At 47.6% G+C, this 17495-nt stretch overlaps 1 protein-coding gene across 1 annotated transcript in view; it reads left to right on the forward strand.

Annotated features, from left to right (window-relative positions):
* Positions 1 to 16850, forward strand: part of DNAAF9 (dynein axonemal assembly factor 9) — a 125136-nt gene extending 108286 nt beyond the window's left edge. Inside the window, exons 30-37 of the mRNA XM_040638055.1 lie at positions 2126 to 2261; positions 4650 to 4736; positions 8023 to 8129; positions 8458 to 8532; positions 10232 to 10437; positions 11577 to 11642; positions 12757 to 12850; positions 13405 to 16850. Of these exons, the coding sequence (XP_040493989.1) occupies positions 2126 to 2261; positions 4650 to 4736; positions 8023 to 8129; positions 8458 to 8532; positions 10232 to 10437; positions 11577 to 11642; positions 12757 to 12850; positions 13405 to 13517 (884 nt within the window). The 3' untranslated portion in view covers positions 13518 to 16850. The remainder of the gene's footprint in view (positions 1 to 2125; positions 2262 to 4649; positions 4737 to 8022; positions 8130 to 8457; positions 8533 to 10231; positions 10438 to 11576; positions 11643 to 12756; positions 12851 to 13404) is intronic.
* Positions 16851 to 17495: the final 645 nt, after the last annotated feature.

Below are 17495 nucleotides of genomic sequence, written 5' to 3' on the forward strand. Positions count from 1 at the left end.
AATGAATTGTAGTAAGAGAAGCCTGGAAGTGCACAGAATAAGCAGTGACCTAGCAAAGAGACTGGTAGTCTGAACTAGACAAATGGTAGCCGGGATTGATAGTGGATGATGAATCCAGGAGCTGTTTAGCACTCACCAGGTCTAGAGGAGGACTCAGGTGCCTCCACAGCCCACATTTGGGGAACTGGGCAGCCTTTCACCCAGTGACAGGAGGAGGCAGAGCTGCAGTCACCACTTGGATGTTAAGGAAGGCTGTTGAAGAAACTCATTCTTGAATCCTGAGAGGTTTCTCAGGCACTGTGCAGAGGCCTAAGGTCAGCTTACTAGCTGAGCACTAACAGATACCTGAGAAGACTAGGACCTACATCTCAGAACCAAGGAACTGATAGATCCCCACACTGTCCATAGACACTTCAGAAGGAGGTTCTGTGCTCAGCAGCGGAGTTGTAAGTCCTGGTGTCTGTGGTCCCAGTTACGTGGCCTAACCTTTGTATGTATCCTTTCCCCATGTAACATGTGACCATTGGTATGAAGCTCCTAATCCCTGCTGCTCCTTGATCATGAATTGAATGTATGAACCTCACTCGCTCACTCTCTCTTTCACTAAGGTAAATAAATAAATAAAACTTTTTTTAAAAAGTTAGAAATAGAACAAATTTTTTAAATTTTTTTAATCCTTTTTTAAAATATTTTATTTATTTATTTGACAGAGAGAGAGCACAAGCAGGAGGAACAGGCTCCCTGCGGAGCAGGGAGCCTGATGTGGGGCTCAATCCCAGGACCCTGCGATCATGACCCAGGCCAAAGGCAGACACTTAACCAATTGAGCCACCCAGGAGCCCCAAGAACAATAAATTTTTTAAAAAATAGTTTATATTTCAAAAAAGATCGAATCTATGAAAGAGATCTAGCTGCTAGTATGTTAAAGCAACATTATGGGGTTACAATCAGCAAAATCTAGACTGGCAGAAATTTACAGGATACAGCTTTTCAACAATAAAATTACAAAGAAATGAGGAGACACTGCATGTTGAAAGAGAATTATGAGATGTGTCAGTGAAATATATTGTGTGGACTTTGGTTCCTGGTTCAAAAAACTAACTCTAAGAAAACATTCTTAGAGAACATAGACTATATTTTTTATATTGAAGAATTTATTGTTAATTATTAATTTTTAAAGGGTGCTTATCTTACAGAGATATATACTAAAATATTTTTGGATGAAATAATAAGGTGTCTGGGATTGACTTCAAAATCATCCAGGGGAAAGGGGAAAATACGATATGGAAGAAATACAGTTAGCCAAGTGTTGTTAATTCTTGAAGCCAGGTGATGGGCACATGGGAGTCCATTGTACTACTTTTAAAATTTTTGTATGTGTTTGAAATTTTCACAATAAGTGAATAAAAATGGTTGAATAAAAAATGCAAGTGATCTTATAGTGGAAATTGTGTATATGCTCTGATCATAACTATGTCAAAACAGGAGTGAGTATGGAAGACGTATTATAATATGTTAGCATGGTAGGATATGATAACTTCCCTGATTTCCAGATTCTCTGTAGCATAGATTTTCCTTCTATATTTTCATAAAAGGCTGGGAGGGATTGTTACCTACTCCACAATCCCTCATTGCCTGCAGCACTCTTCCTTACTGTATGACTGTGTGAATATCTGTGTTAGCACTTATCTTAGAATTGTAGGTCCCTGTGAGTGACTCCTTAGCTGTGTACTCTCTGAGAATCTAATGGCGAGTGCCTGACGTATGGTTAGTGCTTGGTAAATGTCTGTGGTGTAAACTGGTGATGGTGTGTAGCACAGGTTCCGGAAGAGGTTAAGGACAAGGGATGTGGAAAGGGCCCTTTGATGAAGAAGCTCCAGGTGTCAGCTGGAGAGCAGATCTGAGAAAGTAGAGGAGGTTAAGAAGTGAGGCAGCCACAGGCTTGAGGCCATTCACTCCAAGAAGTGGCAGTGAGAGACAGGGGAGCAGCTATCGGGGGTCAGGGGTGTCTACATAAGAGAGCTACTGGAAGGGATGATCAGGGAGAGAGCGGAGGCTCACATTGTGTGAGCCCTCAGCGCCAGTCAGGACTAAAGCCTGAACTGTTCTTGGTTTTATTTCCCAGGCCTGGTGAGTAATGTGGTGTTCACCAGTCACACCACGGAGCAGAGGCACCCTCTCCTTGTCCAGCTGCAGAGCCTCATCAGGGCTGCCAATCCTACTGCAGCCTTCATTCTTGCAGAAAATGGGATTGTCACCAGGTAAATTTACCAAGTTTACTTCACCCTGTAGGACCAGCCGCTTTCTCAGATGCAGCACTCTGGATATGGCCCATAGGGTCTTTCTCTTGTATCTAAGACCTGCACATTTATAGAAGTGCTTTTGATGTTATGTAAAAATCAGCAAGAGGACCCCATGTGTCAGTATCCTGTACTGTTTTGAGATATTTTGTTGTTGTTTTTTTAAGAGTTTATTTATTGAGAGAGAGAGCACGAGCAGGGGAAGAGGCAAATGGAGAGGGAAAGAGAGAATCCCAAGCCAACTCCATGCTGAGTATGTAGCCCAACATGGGGCTCAATCTCACGACCCCTGAGACCATGACCTGAGCTGAAATCAAGAGTCGGAGGCTTAACCAACTGAGCCACCTAGGCATCCCAAGATTTTATTTTTAAGTATTCTCTGCACCCAACATGGAGCTCAGACTTACAACCCCGAGATCCAGAGTGGCACGCGCTACCGACTGAGCCAGCCAGGTGCCCTGAGATATTTTGTTTTGATGCATCACATTTTCATGCATTAAAGGATGAGGTCAAGACTCTCAGTATTCCTTGTGTTAAGATGTGAAAGAAATGGCATAGAGAACAGAGAGAAATGACCTTTTTCCTTCATGGACTTGGGTCCAAATTACAAACTAAAAATAGAGACTTGATGACCTTGTGTGTGTGGATGTGTATGGAGAGAAAACAACTGGTCATATAGCTCATTTATTTGCTCCACAATGATATGCCAACAGTTATATACTCTTATATAATTTTGACTTTGAGCAAGGTAAATATTTTACATATTCAGAAATTAACGAAGAGGGATAAAACTAAATAAAACAAAAAAAGTGAATCCATCTGTATACCAAAGTAATAAGAACCACACACACACACAGCAATTAATTCAAGTAACTTTCAAACGTAATCCTCTGTTGGAACCCTGATTCAAACAACATCACTTGTTAGATAAGAAAAATTATAAATACGAAGTGGGAAAGGTAAAGAAAAACCCTCTGAATGGTGGATTTGAATTGTGGGAGTCAATATAAATTCATTATTTCAAAATAGTGTATATTTCCTAGCTCTTCCCATCGAAAGGGACCAGAAATACTAATACCACAGTAGAATAAACACCCCTACCTCTAGATCCTCATTTCTATATACCAGTCCCCAGTACAAGGTATCAGGACTCCTTGGAGAATTGGCTGATTGCAGGTCTAGGGCAGGGAAAATACAGGTGACCCTGGTACATTTTCTGCTAAAAAAGCAAGGAGGTACTCAAAGATTAGTAGAGATAGGTCAAAAGGATACCAGAGGTGGCTCAAGAAGCTCCCACTAGACAAATCTGGAACAACACGAGCATAAGAGAAAACGAATATAATAAGGAATTACAGCACATGGAATAAAATGAGTCCATGGTGATACTAAAAAAATGAGGAGGGCGGAACAGTAAATCTCTTAACACTAATAAATAAGGGTTTATAGAACTAGAAAGTCACTATTTTGTAACTGTTAGTATACTATAATACTTGATTTAGGCAAGAATCATCAGTGGATACTAAGAGCAGGGGGTGACAGGTTGTTGATGAAAAGGATGTTAGCTGGTGTCAAAGTATCGCTCCGCGGGCTACTTACTGCTTACGAGGAGGGGAAAGTACCTTCACAGTGGAGAGATCTAGTCGGCATGGCATTGACCAGATGATTAAACCTAGACCACTAAGTGGACAGACTGACATCATGTGCCTCCTTCATGTGATGCTCTCGGAAGGACACAACATCACCTAGGTATTAGTCTTACCAAAAATGTTTAACTGAATCTAATTATAAGGAAACAACCAGACAGATCCAGATTGTAGGACACAGGACAGCCGGCATGTACTCTTCAAAAATGTCAAAGAAACAAACAAAAAATTTGGAAGAATTATTCCACATTAAAGGAAAATAAAGATTGTAAATTCAATAAGCAGTCCTTGATTGGTTCCTGGGTCCCCTCTCTGGCAAAACAGGGAAAAGTTGAAAATGGATTAGATCAGTACTTCTCCAACTCTAATGTGCATATAGATCTCTTAGGGATCTTCTTAAAATAAGAGTTCTGATACGGCAGGTCTGGAGTGGGGCCTAGGATTTTGTGTTTCTGATGAGCTTCTAGGTGATACCAGTACTGCTGATCCACAGTATTAAATTCCTCGGGTATAATAATAATACTGTCGTTCTGAAAGAGAATGTCCTTGTTTTTAGGAGAGGGAGGCATACTGAAAGGTCTAGGTGTGCAATAACAGAAAAATGTATGCATACGTGCTTGTGCCTCTATTGGGGGGGGGGCAGCAAAATGGGCAGGTTAAGATTGATCATCCTAATTAACCTGGGTTTTTCTGCCTGTTTTCAAAGGAATGAAGATATTGAGCTGATTCTCTCAGAAAATAGTTTTTCAAGTCCTCAGATGCTACGATCTCGATATTTAATGTACCCTGGCTGGCAAGTATCATCATTGAAAAGTAGCTAAGATTTCTTTGTAAACACAATGATTTATTCATTTACAGGAAAAAAAGGGGGGGTGAAATTTCAAGTGTTCTACAAGGGTAACAGTGGCAGCTGGGATGGCCTGCCATGTCCCAACAGCTGCTGGTCTTGCCAGGAGCCCAGTGCTCCACACATCTTGGGCTTCAACTTGGGAGCCTTGCTGGATGTTGAGACTTAGGGAGTGCCCCTATGGGCACCAAGCACACCATGGCCTTTGTTTCCTCTAGCCTTTAGTGAGGGTGAGGTGGCTGGCATGGAACCAAGGAGTTACAGCCTTCCCAGATGAGAGAGTCGCTCCTAAGAATACTATCAGTCCTCTAGGGGGTCCCACCTGACAGGTAGTTCCCTGCTGTGGCCCAGGGGATATTTATTCTCTCCTGGCAGCCTTGCAGCAGGTGAACCTCTCCTCCAAAAGGGAGGGGAGGAGGAAAGAGAAAGCCAGGGGCGCTGTAGTCATCCTAGTGGTGACATCACTTAAGCACTCACTGTGTGCTACACATTATTCTAAGCTCTCCAGGATGGTAGCCACCAGCCACATTTGGCTACTCAATAAAATGCAAATTAATAAAAATTAAGTAAAATAAGTCTCTCATACAAGCCACACTTCAAGTGCTCAGTAGTTACCTGCGACCAGCAGCTACCACGTTGGACAGCGCAGATCCAGAACATTTCCATCATCACAGAATGTTCTGTTGGACAGTGCCACCCTAAGAGCTCTACCTGTGTTATGTCATTAATCTTCAAACCAAGCCTGCGAGGTAGACTCCATTGTTTTCCTCCTTTTTAAGGATAAGGTAAGGGAGGCAGCGAGGAGTTAAATGGTGTGTTCAAATTCATACAGCCAGTAAGTGAAAGAGCTGCATTTCAAGCCCAGCTTGTGTGGCTCCAGAGCCCGTACGCTCAACCACCATGCTGTGCTTCTTCCTGTATAGAACGGATAACTGGGTTCTGCTCTGTTGAAGGTTCAAGGGAAGATCGTTACTAAAGCTTGGCCAGAGGTATTCTCTCGTGTTAATTTGGATTATCTTTGTTATGCTTACTCACTTCCCCCAGACACCTTTCTGTGTCCTCCACACCACCCCTTACCTCACCTGTATTTCATACCAGCAAAAAACTGATTGCACTATGCTGGTAAAACAAACAAGTCCAGTATGTGAAATTAAAGATTTTCAGGCATATTCTGGAAGGAACCTCTGATTTGAGTTACATCATACTTGCTTAAACAGTGGGTAAGTGGATCATGCCTTATGCCTGAACAAGACAATTATATCTTAGCTAAAAAGAAACAGATGGAGCTTCTGGGTGAAACCTTCCTCTCCAGTGACTGCAGCTACTGACCCTTTTCCTGCCACACCTCTGGGCCTGGGCCTGGCGTTTCTGCTGTCTCCACCTCGTGCCTAGGGAAGCACCTGTTCTGTAGTCCGTGGTGACTCATTGTGGGCATTGTGCACATGAACCTAGCTTAGGGCACAGACCTTCCTGGAGGCAGAGTGATCCAAGAGAGAGCCAGGTATAAAGGGTTCATTAGAGGGCTCTGTGAATCTCAAGTCTGAAGCCTTCTCTTTACCGGGAGATCAGTCCTTATAGAGAATTACAGATAGAGGGGCCTCAAAACCACCCTTTGGGCCCTCCCCCTCCTAAGTGCCTTCCTAGGAGTCAGATAATTTAATCTTTTAACAAGATGGCAGCCATCAGACTCCTACACATCCCTGTATATTTTCCCCCTCCTTCACTGAGTCAGAGTCCATCACCTCAGAGAGTGAATAGGCTTTAGCTCTGTGCTCAGCTCTGTGCTGTGCAGATTCTCAGCCATTTCCCTCCCACAATCCTCTCTGTGCTCATCTACCCCACCCCCATCTCCTCTGGTAGAAGGCTTGTTTCTAGTCTGGCAGGAAACCTTCACTCTTCCCTTGGCCCCTTCTAATTTCCCTAAGGATTCAGGCTCTGAACAAAGAAACCAGAGAGGCTGAGGGTCTCCCGTATCTTGGGAGAGGGCAAGAAGAACATGTCAGTACTGTAAAAATGTTATACCAGCACCTTACTTTAAAGAAAGCATAAAGAGTAAGATACTTTCAACAGTACACATGATATAAAATTCAAATCTATAGGGCTATTTTAAAGCAAAGGAAACTAATAAGAAAATATAATAGACTGGAAGAAAATGTTTGCATCATATGTGGAAAAGGGTTAATATAATATTTGAGAAGCTTATTTTTATATTGAAGAAAAGTAACCCAGCCCATATAGATGTGGACAGTTCGCTTTTTTCTTAAGATTCATTTATTTTAGAGAGAGATAGAGCATGAGCAGGGGGGAGGGGCAGAGAGAGAGGGAGAGGGAATCTCAAGCAGGCTCCATGCTGAGCACAGAGCCCAAGCAGGGCTCAGTCTGGCAACCCTGAGATCATGACCTGAGCTGAAACCATGAGTTGGACGCTTAACCAATGGAGCCACCCAGGCACCCCTGCAGAGTTCACTTTAGAGCAAGTATATATGGCAGCCATGGTAACAGAATTCCATTTTAGTAATATTTAGGAATGTAAAATGATGCCTTACTGTGCATTTGATTGACACCTATTACACTTAACCAAAAATATCTGTAAGAATCATTGCTGGGGGACTTGTGAAATTGAAACACTCTTCTGCTACTGAGAGTGGTATAAATTATTACCCATGAGATGGTTACACCCTTTCCTGGATTGATTCCATCATGGGGATTCATCACAAGGAAATAATTCAAAGAAGGAATGACAATTCCCTAACTTTGGAAGCTGGGTGATGGGGGTTTATTGCACTATCTCTCTATCTCTGCATGTGTTTGAAATTTTCTATAATAAAAACTTAAACTTTTTAAATGCTCTGAGTATAGCAAGTCCTTTTTAAAAAAACTTTTAAACAATCTCTACCCCCAATGTGGGGCTTGAGCTCACAAGCCCAAGGTCAAGAATCGCATGCTCCACCCGCTGAGCCAGCCGGGTGCCCCTGAACATGGCATCTTCTTAATGAGTCTGTGGTTGGCATTATGTCTGCTGAATTCAAAACTGAGAAAATAGAGCAGAGATGCCCCAGCTTTTAGTTCCTATGCACATCCAAATGTAAAATAAGTGTTTTGTACACAAAATGGCACATAAGAAAGAACTCAAATATTACAGGATGAATGATATTTAATTCATCCATGAGTGGTATATAATAACACTCAAAGCCCCAATTACTAATGCTTACAAATTTTTAAACTTTTTAAGGTATGAAGGTAAATTTGATGCTGGATCAGTCTTTCCACTAATGGTTCAGATCTGTGTTTGGTTTGGTCGTCCCTTGGAGAAGACTCGCTTCATGGCCAAGTGTAAAGGTAAGCCTTGGTTGGGACATGTCCCAGACCCTGATAAAAGAGTTCGCCAGAGGTGTCCCTGCTTCCCGGCACATTTTAGTATTATGTGTGCTGTCTTTTCTCCTTGCCATTGGGGTCCGAAAACAGGCAGAGGGATTTGAGGATCCAGGAGTGCCCCATTCCTGGGAACAGTGGCAGAGCCACTGGGGAGGATCTGGTGGAGGGATAGCCTATGAGCCCTGGCCCCTCGAGTAGGGTTCCTTCCCAGTCGCTAACCCTCCCAGCTGTGTGCCCTGAACTTGGCCTCTGCCCCCAGGTAGGTGACAGCCTTGTCTTCTTCCTCCACCAGCAATTCAGTCTTCCATCAAGCCAAGTCCCTTCTCTGGAAACATCTACCACATCCTGGGCAAAGTGAAGTTTTCAGGTAACTGGGGCAGTTGGATCTGGGAGTCCTGTGCTGCGGAATGCTTACATCTCTTGATGTGGGTTCATAGCTTCTACTGGTGCTCTGCAGACCACACATACCTCTCAGACTCTCTCGAAAACCCTCCCATCTGGGCTTGACACCGGTGGCTCTTCTGGTCCTCCCACTTTTCTGCACATCCTGCTCCATAGTGGAGGATGTGTCCTATCTTCCTCCCTGGATGGCCTGCCCAGGGCCTCTCCTCACAGCTCCTTGGCGTCCTTGTTCCAGAGATTCTCACTCCACCCTTTTCAAGCCATCCATGGCCTCCTAGACCTGTCACCAGGAGCTGCCCCAGCTCTCCAGGTCCAGATCCATCTCTGCCAAAGTCTCCAAGCCTTCCACTTGCCTTCTCCTTATTTATCAGCCTTAGATCTCTGGAGCCCTCGTGCTCGGAAGTCTGTCCATCCTGAGCTGGAGGTCAGGGAAGGCCTCAAAACAAGGAGTTAGTCAACTCAACATTGAGAAAGGGGAGAGTATTCCAGGAAAAAGGCAGAGCATGTGCTTTGGAACCAAGGCAAAAAAGGCACATTGCAGGAACCAAAGAGGGTTCACTATGGCTGAGGCCTGGCGGGAATATGTCTGTTAAGGCATTTTTAGCTGTTATAACAGAAAACACCAACTCAACTAGCAGGTGTTAGCTACGTAATAAGAAGTCAAGAGGTCGGGCAGCGGAGCAAAGCCCTTGAGGACACAGGTAATGTGTGTTTTTCCGTTCTTGGTATGTCAGCTTGTCCTCAGGTTCCCACCCCTCGTTGCCAGGTAGTGCTACAGGTCAAGGTGGCACATCCGAACATGACCTTCAGCTGATAGGAGAGGCTCTTCCTGTGGGTGGCTTTATCAATACAGACAGCTTTTACTGAAGCACCTCCTGCCGCTTCCTCCGCAGACTTCTCTGATTGTCCAGGACTGAGTTACCACCTTCTGGGGAATTGGTATTGGAGAAAGAGCAGTATGCCGGGCAGGCAACCATCAGTGTCGGCCATAGGGAGCCACTGAGCATTTTAAGCATGAGACCGTATGGGTTCAGATGGGAGAATTAGATGACATCACCTATGTAGAAGAATCTCTCAAGGTCCTTCACCCATGTCTTTGGCCTGACTTATGTTATTGAATCTGAAACTCTGGCCCCTTACTCAAGCCTTCTCTCAGGCTCCGGCAGACAGCTTGCTTCAGAGGTCATAATGCCTCCCCCTTCCCTCTCACCTTGTTGTCACGTTTATTTAGACCTTCTCTTGACCCCTTTCTTATTCAAAGTTAACCTCTCTTTGTTTTGGATCCCTTTCTCGTCCTGCTTTTTAGGGGAACCTCAAAAAAACCAGTGCTAGCTTTCCTGTTCCTGTTATGTGACCCTCCTGCACCACTTGTATGTTGATACTCCCTCCTCCCTTGCCCTCTCAGGCCTCTGCCGAGACCCAAGGGGTCTCTTCCTGTAGTCCCCTTCTGGGTTAGTGACGTCCACCTGATTACCAAATCAGCCAAGCCAGAAATTTACATTGCTCCTCCGTCTCTTACTTCGGCCTTTATAACTTGCCACCAATAATGGCAGTTCTCCCTCCTGCATATGTCACAGGAATCTGTCCCCAACTATCTGCACGTTACAGTCTTAGTGTAGCTTTATTGTTTTGGGGCTCAGGGACTACATGTATTCTCCCTACAGACTCTGAGAGGGCCATGGAGGTCTGCCACAACACTTTGGCCAATTCTTTGAGCATTGTCCCAGTTTTGGAGGGACCCTCACCACCGCCGGATTCCCGAACCACACCTCAAGACAGCAACGGGCAGCAGGAGTGTTACCTCGTGTTCATCGGCTGCTCCCTGAAAGAAGAAAGCGTCAAGGACTGGCTGCGGCAGTCAGCTAAGCAGGTGGTTCCAAAGCCCAGACACCTCTGGCACACATGTGACCAGCACACCTCAGAGCTGCTCCTGGCCTTGGGGTAGAAGCCCCTCCATGACCTCGCTCCTGGTCCACCCTTCACAGGCTCAGCCAGCACTTTCAGGGATGCTTTGCCACTGGGGGGAAGCCACTCAGGGTAACCTCAGGGCAGACCTGTTCTTACCGCCATGTCTAAGTCTTTTGCCGAGGCAAATTGCAGCTGTTAGGTGGCTTAACTAGAACCTGGGTGAAAGCTGGTGGTTCATGTGGATCCTGGGCCAGCCTGGTGGTCTAAACTCAAAATGTCTTTTCTTAGCTGAACCTCCTTCAGGGGCTGTCCTGTGTTCTGAGCCCAGAATCCCCCTGCACTTGGGTTCTCTCTCTAGAAAAGAGAAACAACAAAGATACGCTCACAGCTATTTGCAAACCAAGACTTTAAACATTGATACCAGTGAGCCCAGGCCTCTGGAACCAGGCGTGAGGGAAGACGGTGCTTGCCTATAGGTGCACGTAAGCGTTTTTAGTCCAGTACTGCAAAGAAAAGACCAGACTGGAGTTAAAATCAATCAAACCCAGACTGGAGTTAAAATCCTCTAAAACCCGCCGGCTGTCGGTGCTAGGCCTCTTAGCACAGCCTCAGGGTTGTAGCTTGACTTAAAACTCTGGAAATAGAGTTGGCTGGGCCCTGGGTCCTTTGTAGATGCTTGGTTGGAACCTTTTATACTGAGGGATGGCTGCCTGTAGGCTGTGTCTTTCTCAGATAAACTGGATAAACTCGTAAATGGTTGACGAGGGGACCTCATGTTGTCCCTTTGTCTGCATAGCTGGCGCTGGTGGGGCTTAGAGTCGAGGGTCTGCAGAGACAGGAACATGCTGTTTGCAGAAGCACTGGTGTTTCCTCTGCTGCTTGTTCCCCCGGCCCACAGGCTTCTATGGTGGCAGGTGGTCTCCTTGAGGGGCAGACAGGCAGGATATTGTGTCCGGGCCGTGACAGTGCTTGTGCTTTCTTTCCCTGCCGCTGGGATCTTAGTCATGTAACTGGCCCTCAGAGCCCTAAGCCCTCACCCGCCCATGTACTCCATCAGCTCTGTTGGGACCTGACCCCCTCCCTCCCTCCATCTCTGCACAGAAGCCTCAGAGGAAAGCCCTGAAGACCAGGGGAATGCTGACCCAGCAGGAGATCAGGAACATCCACGTGAGTCCCCTAAGAGCCCCAAGGCTATCCTGGGCTGGCACAGCTCCATCCTTTAGGAACCCGAGTGAGGGGACTATTTGTAGGGCGTGCTGGAGGTCTTGCTTCTCTTAAGCCACAGAGGGAAGCTGGGTAAAGAGGAACCTCAGACCGTCCAGCCTTGTAGCCTGAGAGAGGAAGAGGGTAGAGTGACTTCTGGTGTGACCTGGGCATGAGATAGAGGAGAAGCAGTGCCTGTGGGAGGAAGGGGTGACGTGGAGCCCTGTTTTGACATACTTTTGAAGCAGCCACAGAAATCCTTTCTGCTCCCATCCCTCCGTGCTAGATAAACCACAGATAAAGCAACAGAGCCCAGGAAAAACTGTCCAGATCCAGACTGAAGCTGCTGCTAAGCAGGGGGTAAAATCCTGGGACCTGCATGAGACGCTCTTTGATGAGCCCCTCAGCCTTCAGGCTGACTGTCTGCCCCAGTCCTGATCCCCCACTGGGAGCTTTTCCTGAGGGACTTGGGGGCAAAGGCTACAAGAGACACAGAGTCCAGGCCCCAGCACAGCCTGTGCCACTTTTCCCAGTAATGAGTGGGTGGGAGAGGCTCTGGGACCCCAGGAGCCCCTGCTTTGGACTTGAGGAGGTCCGTTCATATCCAGCTCCTCTCCTGGGCAACACTGGGTACTCCTGGGGAGGAGACTGTGGGTACCTCAGAAGGCAGTCCTTGTAGTGTGTCTTCCCCCAGAAGCAGACCTTGAACATGGATTTGAGTGCACGTAGCTTATTTTGGAAGTGATTCTAGGAGACGCTAGCAGGGAAGTGGGAAAGTAAGGGAGAGAAAGAAGGGGGGACAGATAACAAAGGGTGTGTCATCAAACCAGTCCTACTGAGGATGAGTGGAGCTTAATCCCACAAGAAGCTCCCAGAATTCCTCCTTGAGAGCTCAGGAACCTCCATCAGTCACTACTTGAGGACCGCTGCGGGGAGGACATTGCTTTGCGTGTCTAGCTTTCCATGGGGCAGAGTGGGCTATCTTGCTAAGGTCATAGGCTTGTTTATTTGTTTTTAATGAATGAGTAAATGATAGAAAGTGGTCAGATAATTTTAACAGGACTCTTTTTTCCTACAGGTGAAACGCCACCTGGACCCCCTGCCTGCAGGCTACTTTTACAATGGCACCCAGTTTGTCAACTTCTTTGGTGACAAGACTGATTTTCACCCACGTATCCTTAGAATCTGTGGTGGCCAGGTTGGGAGTGTGTGGAAGCCTGATCGTTAAAGAGGGTGTCTGCTAGAGCCACTGTGGCCCACCCCCTAGAGCAGGCTGGGTTCTGGGAGCACACAGCAAGCCACAGAGGCAGACTTCATTTGGACCTTCTACCGTCATTAAAATTAATTTCGCCTTCATTCAGTGATTGCTGAAGCATCTGTGGGTTGTAGTTTAAATGTAGCTGTGGTCATCGGATCATAATTTACAAGTTGGAGAGTAGACATGATTGCAGTAGTTCATCTGGGAGAAGGTGGACAGGAGTCTGTGCTCATGAAAGCCGAAGGACTCAGCTCTAGGACCTCACGAAGGAACCTGTGCCAACCCTGGCCTCTTCTCTGTAGCTGGGGTGTGGCCAGTATCTAAAAAGAGCCCCGCAGGTAGGCTTTGTGTGGGCTGGGCGTTCACTACTTCAGTGTCCCCCACCTCAGCTGCCCACAGATCCCTCTGGGCCTGGGCAGTCTCCCTTGTCCTCCCGGCTCAGGACTCTCTTCCTTAATGAGGTGCCAGTCATGGACCAGTTCATGAATGACTACGTGGAAGAGGCCAACCGGGAAATTGAGAAGTATAACCGAGAGCTGGAGCAGCAGGAGTATCACGACCTCTTTGAGCAGAAGCCGTAGGGAAGGCTGGGCCATACGTCCTGGAGGCCGTCCACCCTGGAGGCGGACGTCGAGAAATGGCATTACTTAACCTCAGCTCTCCCCGAGGCCCCTCCCTAAGGGGCTGTCTTTGTTCTTCTTGGCCTTTGTGTACTGGCTTAAGTGCATGTTGTCTTTATTCTCTAAACAGCGCTGAAGAGCATCGCCTGCACCACTGATGGGGGGTGGGGGGTTCCTCGTGGAGGATGAGCAGATAGGGACTGCCCTGTGTGTGCGGCTGGCAGCCCTGGAACCTCTGGGTCTCTGGTAATAGTATCTCCTCCGGGCTGCTGAGGCACTGTGACGGTGGGGAGAAGCATTTGTTACACAGAGGAGCTGTTGGGATGCAGAAGGAGCCCTGGCTGCCTGAACTGTGGCCATGCCTGGGGGACCAAGCTACCACAGGCATTGGCCTCAGTCACTGTCCCAGGAGAGCCCTGTCCCCAGTGGAGTGCCTGTCTTTCTGCTAGGCCCCTTGCATTGAAGGAGCAGGCCGCACTGGCCCTGGGCCCAGTCCTGCGGGGAGCAACCCAAGCCCTGCCCAAACTCCACCCACAGAGCCAGCAGCTTGGGCTGAGACCAACAGCTTGTTCTAAGATGAGGGGATGTCCCTTACACACTAAACTGAGGGGAAAGGCATGTTGCTTTCCAGAAGCATGTGGCTTTTCAGTTGATACAAGCAGTCTCCCTGGAAGTTGGTTTTGAGCTCCCCTCATGGCATCACTCTGGTTTGCCTCATTCAGGGGCAAGAGCAAACCTGCTGCTTCAGCCTCCCTGGTGATGCTTTGCCTCACTTTTGAGGGGAGCATCCTGCTACTGCTTAGTGTTAGGCCCAGGGCTCTGATAACTTGTGAGGTATCCCTGAAGGGGGCTCACTCTCCAGCACCCAGCCCTCCCTTGAGCCTTGCCAAGGAAGCCTTGGTTTGCAGCCACAAACTTCAGGAAACGTATGTCCCCAAGCATTGTTGCTGGCCCTGGACTTGTTTGGCTCCTGTAGACTGGGAATTTCAAAGAATTCCAATATCCAGTTTAGAATTCCTTCCAGTGGCTTTGTTTTCAGCTGGACCGTAAAGCAGAGGGGAATTACAAATGCATCCCGTGCCTGGCTTCCAGAATTAGTATTGGGGGGGGGGAGGTCACAGGCACTGATATTTGGGTGATGTCTGTTAGGACTTCAGCGCCTCAGCTGCCTAGATTGTAAATGCTTTCTGAATTTCGCATATTTTTTTGCATGCCTTAGGAAGAAGCACATAGACGAAACCAGCAGTTTCCAGTAATGTAGAGGGGTTTTTGAGAACGGCCCCTGGCACAGAGGAGAGACTAAGAAAGGACGGAGCACATGTGTTCTGTGTGCCTGGTCATTCAGAGGCCTCCATGCAAGTAGCAAAGCAGGTGTTAAGGGCTTGTCAGTAAAATGTACTTATATTAGAAAAAAATAATCTGTATTTGAAGCCAAATGAACAAAACTCCAAATACCACTAAATAAGAAATCTTGCATGAAGAAAGCCTTCTGAAAAGGCCCAAGTGCTCCAGTCCCAGCTCCCAAAGCTGGTGGTGACAAGGGTGCAGGTGTGGAGCCCAAGTCTGGGAGCACCTCACTTCTGGTTGGCCAGAGGCTGGGCTCCATATGGGCCTGCCTCTGCTTCAGAATCAATAACGTAGATCTTAAGTGCAATTGATGAAATAAGCAATGAGTTACTGTAGCTTCTTTTAGCTCTACTGAGCTCTTTTTAAAAACTCAAACTTGAGCAGCCTTAGAAAAGGGAGAAGTGGGGTGGGTGGGTGGGGTAGGAGAACCATAGGCCATTTACTCCAGGTGGGTTGCTGTGAACTTTTAAATGAAAGCTCTAGATTGAGGAGCTCGAGCCATTTCCTGGCTGCTGCACAGAAGAGTTTTTAAAGAGGGTTCAGAGCCCGTGCATAAAAGCGGGTCTTCCCACTGCGTGGGGCTGTACTACGTGGTGGTCTTGGTTTCTGACCGTTGTCCACAGAAATGCTCTCTCACCAACTTGCCCCACTGTCCCAATTCCTCTACTGTTAGAGGGAAAACTGTGATTACCTCAACTTGAATATGAAACTGTGATTGAAAAAAGTCAAAACGTTAAGAAGTTCCAAAGCCAAAAAGGCAGAACTGGCTGAGGCCTCCGTTGACGCTCCTCAGCCTGCTCGGGAGTGTGAAGGGGCACACTGGCGAAAGGGCATTCCTCGGGGCACACTTGCTGTGCCCCTGGTGAAGAGGCACACGAGCTATGTGGGCTCTTTGAGGACTGAGGCAGGGATCCCTCCCACACTGCGCCTTCTGGGACCTGTCAGGTGCATCTGGGTTCTGACTGTGAAGTTTAATATCCACCTGTTTCCTCTGGGAGTTCCAGGTGGTGGGATAGGGTCTTAGGCTATCTCCAGAGGAAAGGCCATGACACTGTGTTGTAGATTTTGACCTTCAGAGTGGATGCCAGGGACCCAGCAGAGACATCAGGTGGAGTCGGTTCCTTAAGGACAGGCAGAAGTCCTCCAGGGGCTTACGTGCTTTTTGCCAACTTTCCTATTAGCAGCTTCAGTTTTATATCACCCAGAGTGAGTGTGATAACGTTGAAGTCGCTGAAGTTATGGGTTATTTTGCGTTTTGATGTGGGATTTTTTTTTTTTTTTTTTTTGATTGGAAGGAGGAGGCAGAAATTGGAGAAAAGGGATCACCCTAGGGAGGGGCTGCTGGCAAGGAGTCCAGTTGGCCCCATCCGAGCCCTGGGGGCTCTCTGACCTGAGGGCAGGACACTGGGCCCTGTGGGTCGCAAGAAAAAGTTCCCTCCTAAATTCTATTAGGATTTTGGAGAATTTTTGCACAGTAATAAGCTCTAGGTTGCTCTTTGAGCTTCTCAAAAGGGAAAATTAACTCAAAGATTGTAAACTATTAAGTATTCCAGCGCGTTGCTGACCTAGTTGGATAGTTGTACCTCAAAAAGTAGGTGAGAAAAGGCTTCCTCGTCCCAGGTCGTCAAATACTAATGACAGCAGAGCTCACTTACGTGCCAAAATTCACTTTTATACTAGTTTTTCAGTGCTTTAATATTTGTAACTTAAATTTTAAAACTCATATTTACAAACACTACTGTAACTTCAGTGAAACTGAATTGTGTGATTGAAGCTTTTGCTTATTATAGTATTTATTACACTACTTAATTCAGTAAATATATAAAAGTAGCCTTCAATTTATTTTTATATTATTTTACATGTTTTTACCTGCAGTCGTGTATGTGAATTTGCCTTGGTAACTGAGATGTCTTGCTAAGGACCAATAAACTCTCACTGAACAAGCAAGACCTGGCGCAGTTGCCTGTTGCTGTGGACTCGGGCCTGGGGGAGGGGGACGGGGGCGGGGTTTGGAAAGGCCCGCCCCCGGGGACTTAGGCCCTTTCTTGGGCCTCCCCGGGAACGCTTTGCTGGGCAGCTGGGGAGAGGCCCTTGGGGCGCACATTCCGGTCCCCAGACCCCAGAAGGCTCAGAGAGTAAGGTTCCTGAGGAGACCACCCTGAGTGGGGATGGGCCCTCTCAGGAATCCCAGAACCCGAAGAGGGGCTTGAGGGAGCCAGCTGTGGCCACAGGGGGTCCCCCGGGGCCCCAGAGAAAAGCCAGCCTGCCCCCACCCCTACCCTCATGGGGCCTTGGGAGAAGCTGCATCCACTGCCGCCCTGGATGGCAGGGCACTGTGTCGGTTCGCAGCCCCGCTCCCCGACCCCATTTACAAGCTGGTCGACCCATGAAGGGGGGTGGTGCGGGGGGATTGGCCCTGGGGTCAGAGCCACTGCCCTGGCTCAAGGTCCCTCCAAGAGTCCCCTCTGGCACTGCCCTGCCTAGGGGGCCTGGGAGCCCCTTGCTCCCAGGGAGAGGCCGTGCAAAGGCCCGCAGCTCTCGCGGAGTGGTCACCAGCACCCCTTTCCGTGTGCGGTGGGGGGGGGGGGGGGG

Source organism: Ursus maritimus, unplaced genomic scaffold (genome assembly GCF_017311325.1).
Source record: "Ursus maritimus isolate PB19 unplaced genomic scaffold, ASM1731132v1 scaffold_22, whole genome shotgun sequence".
Taxonomy (NCBI): Eukaryota; Metazoa; Chordata; class Mammalia; order Carnivora; family Ursidae; genus Ursus; species Ursus maritimus.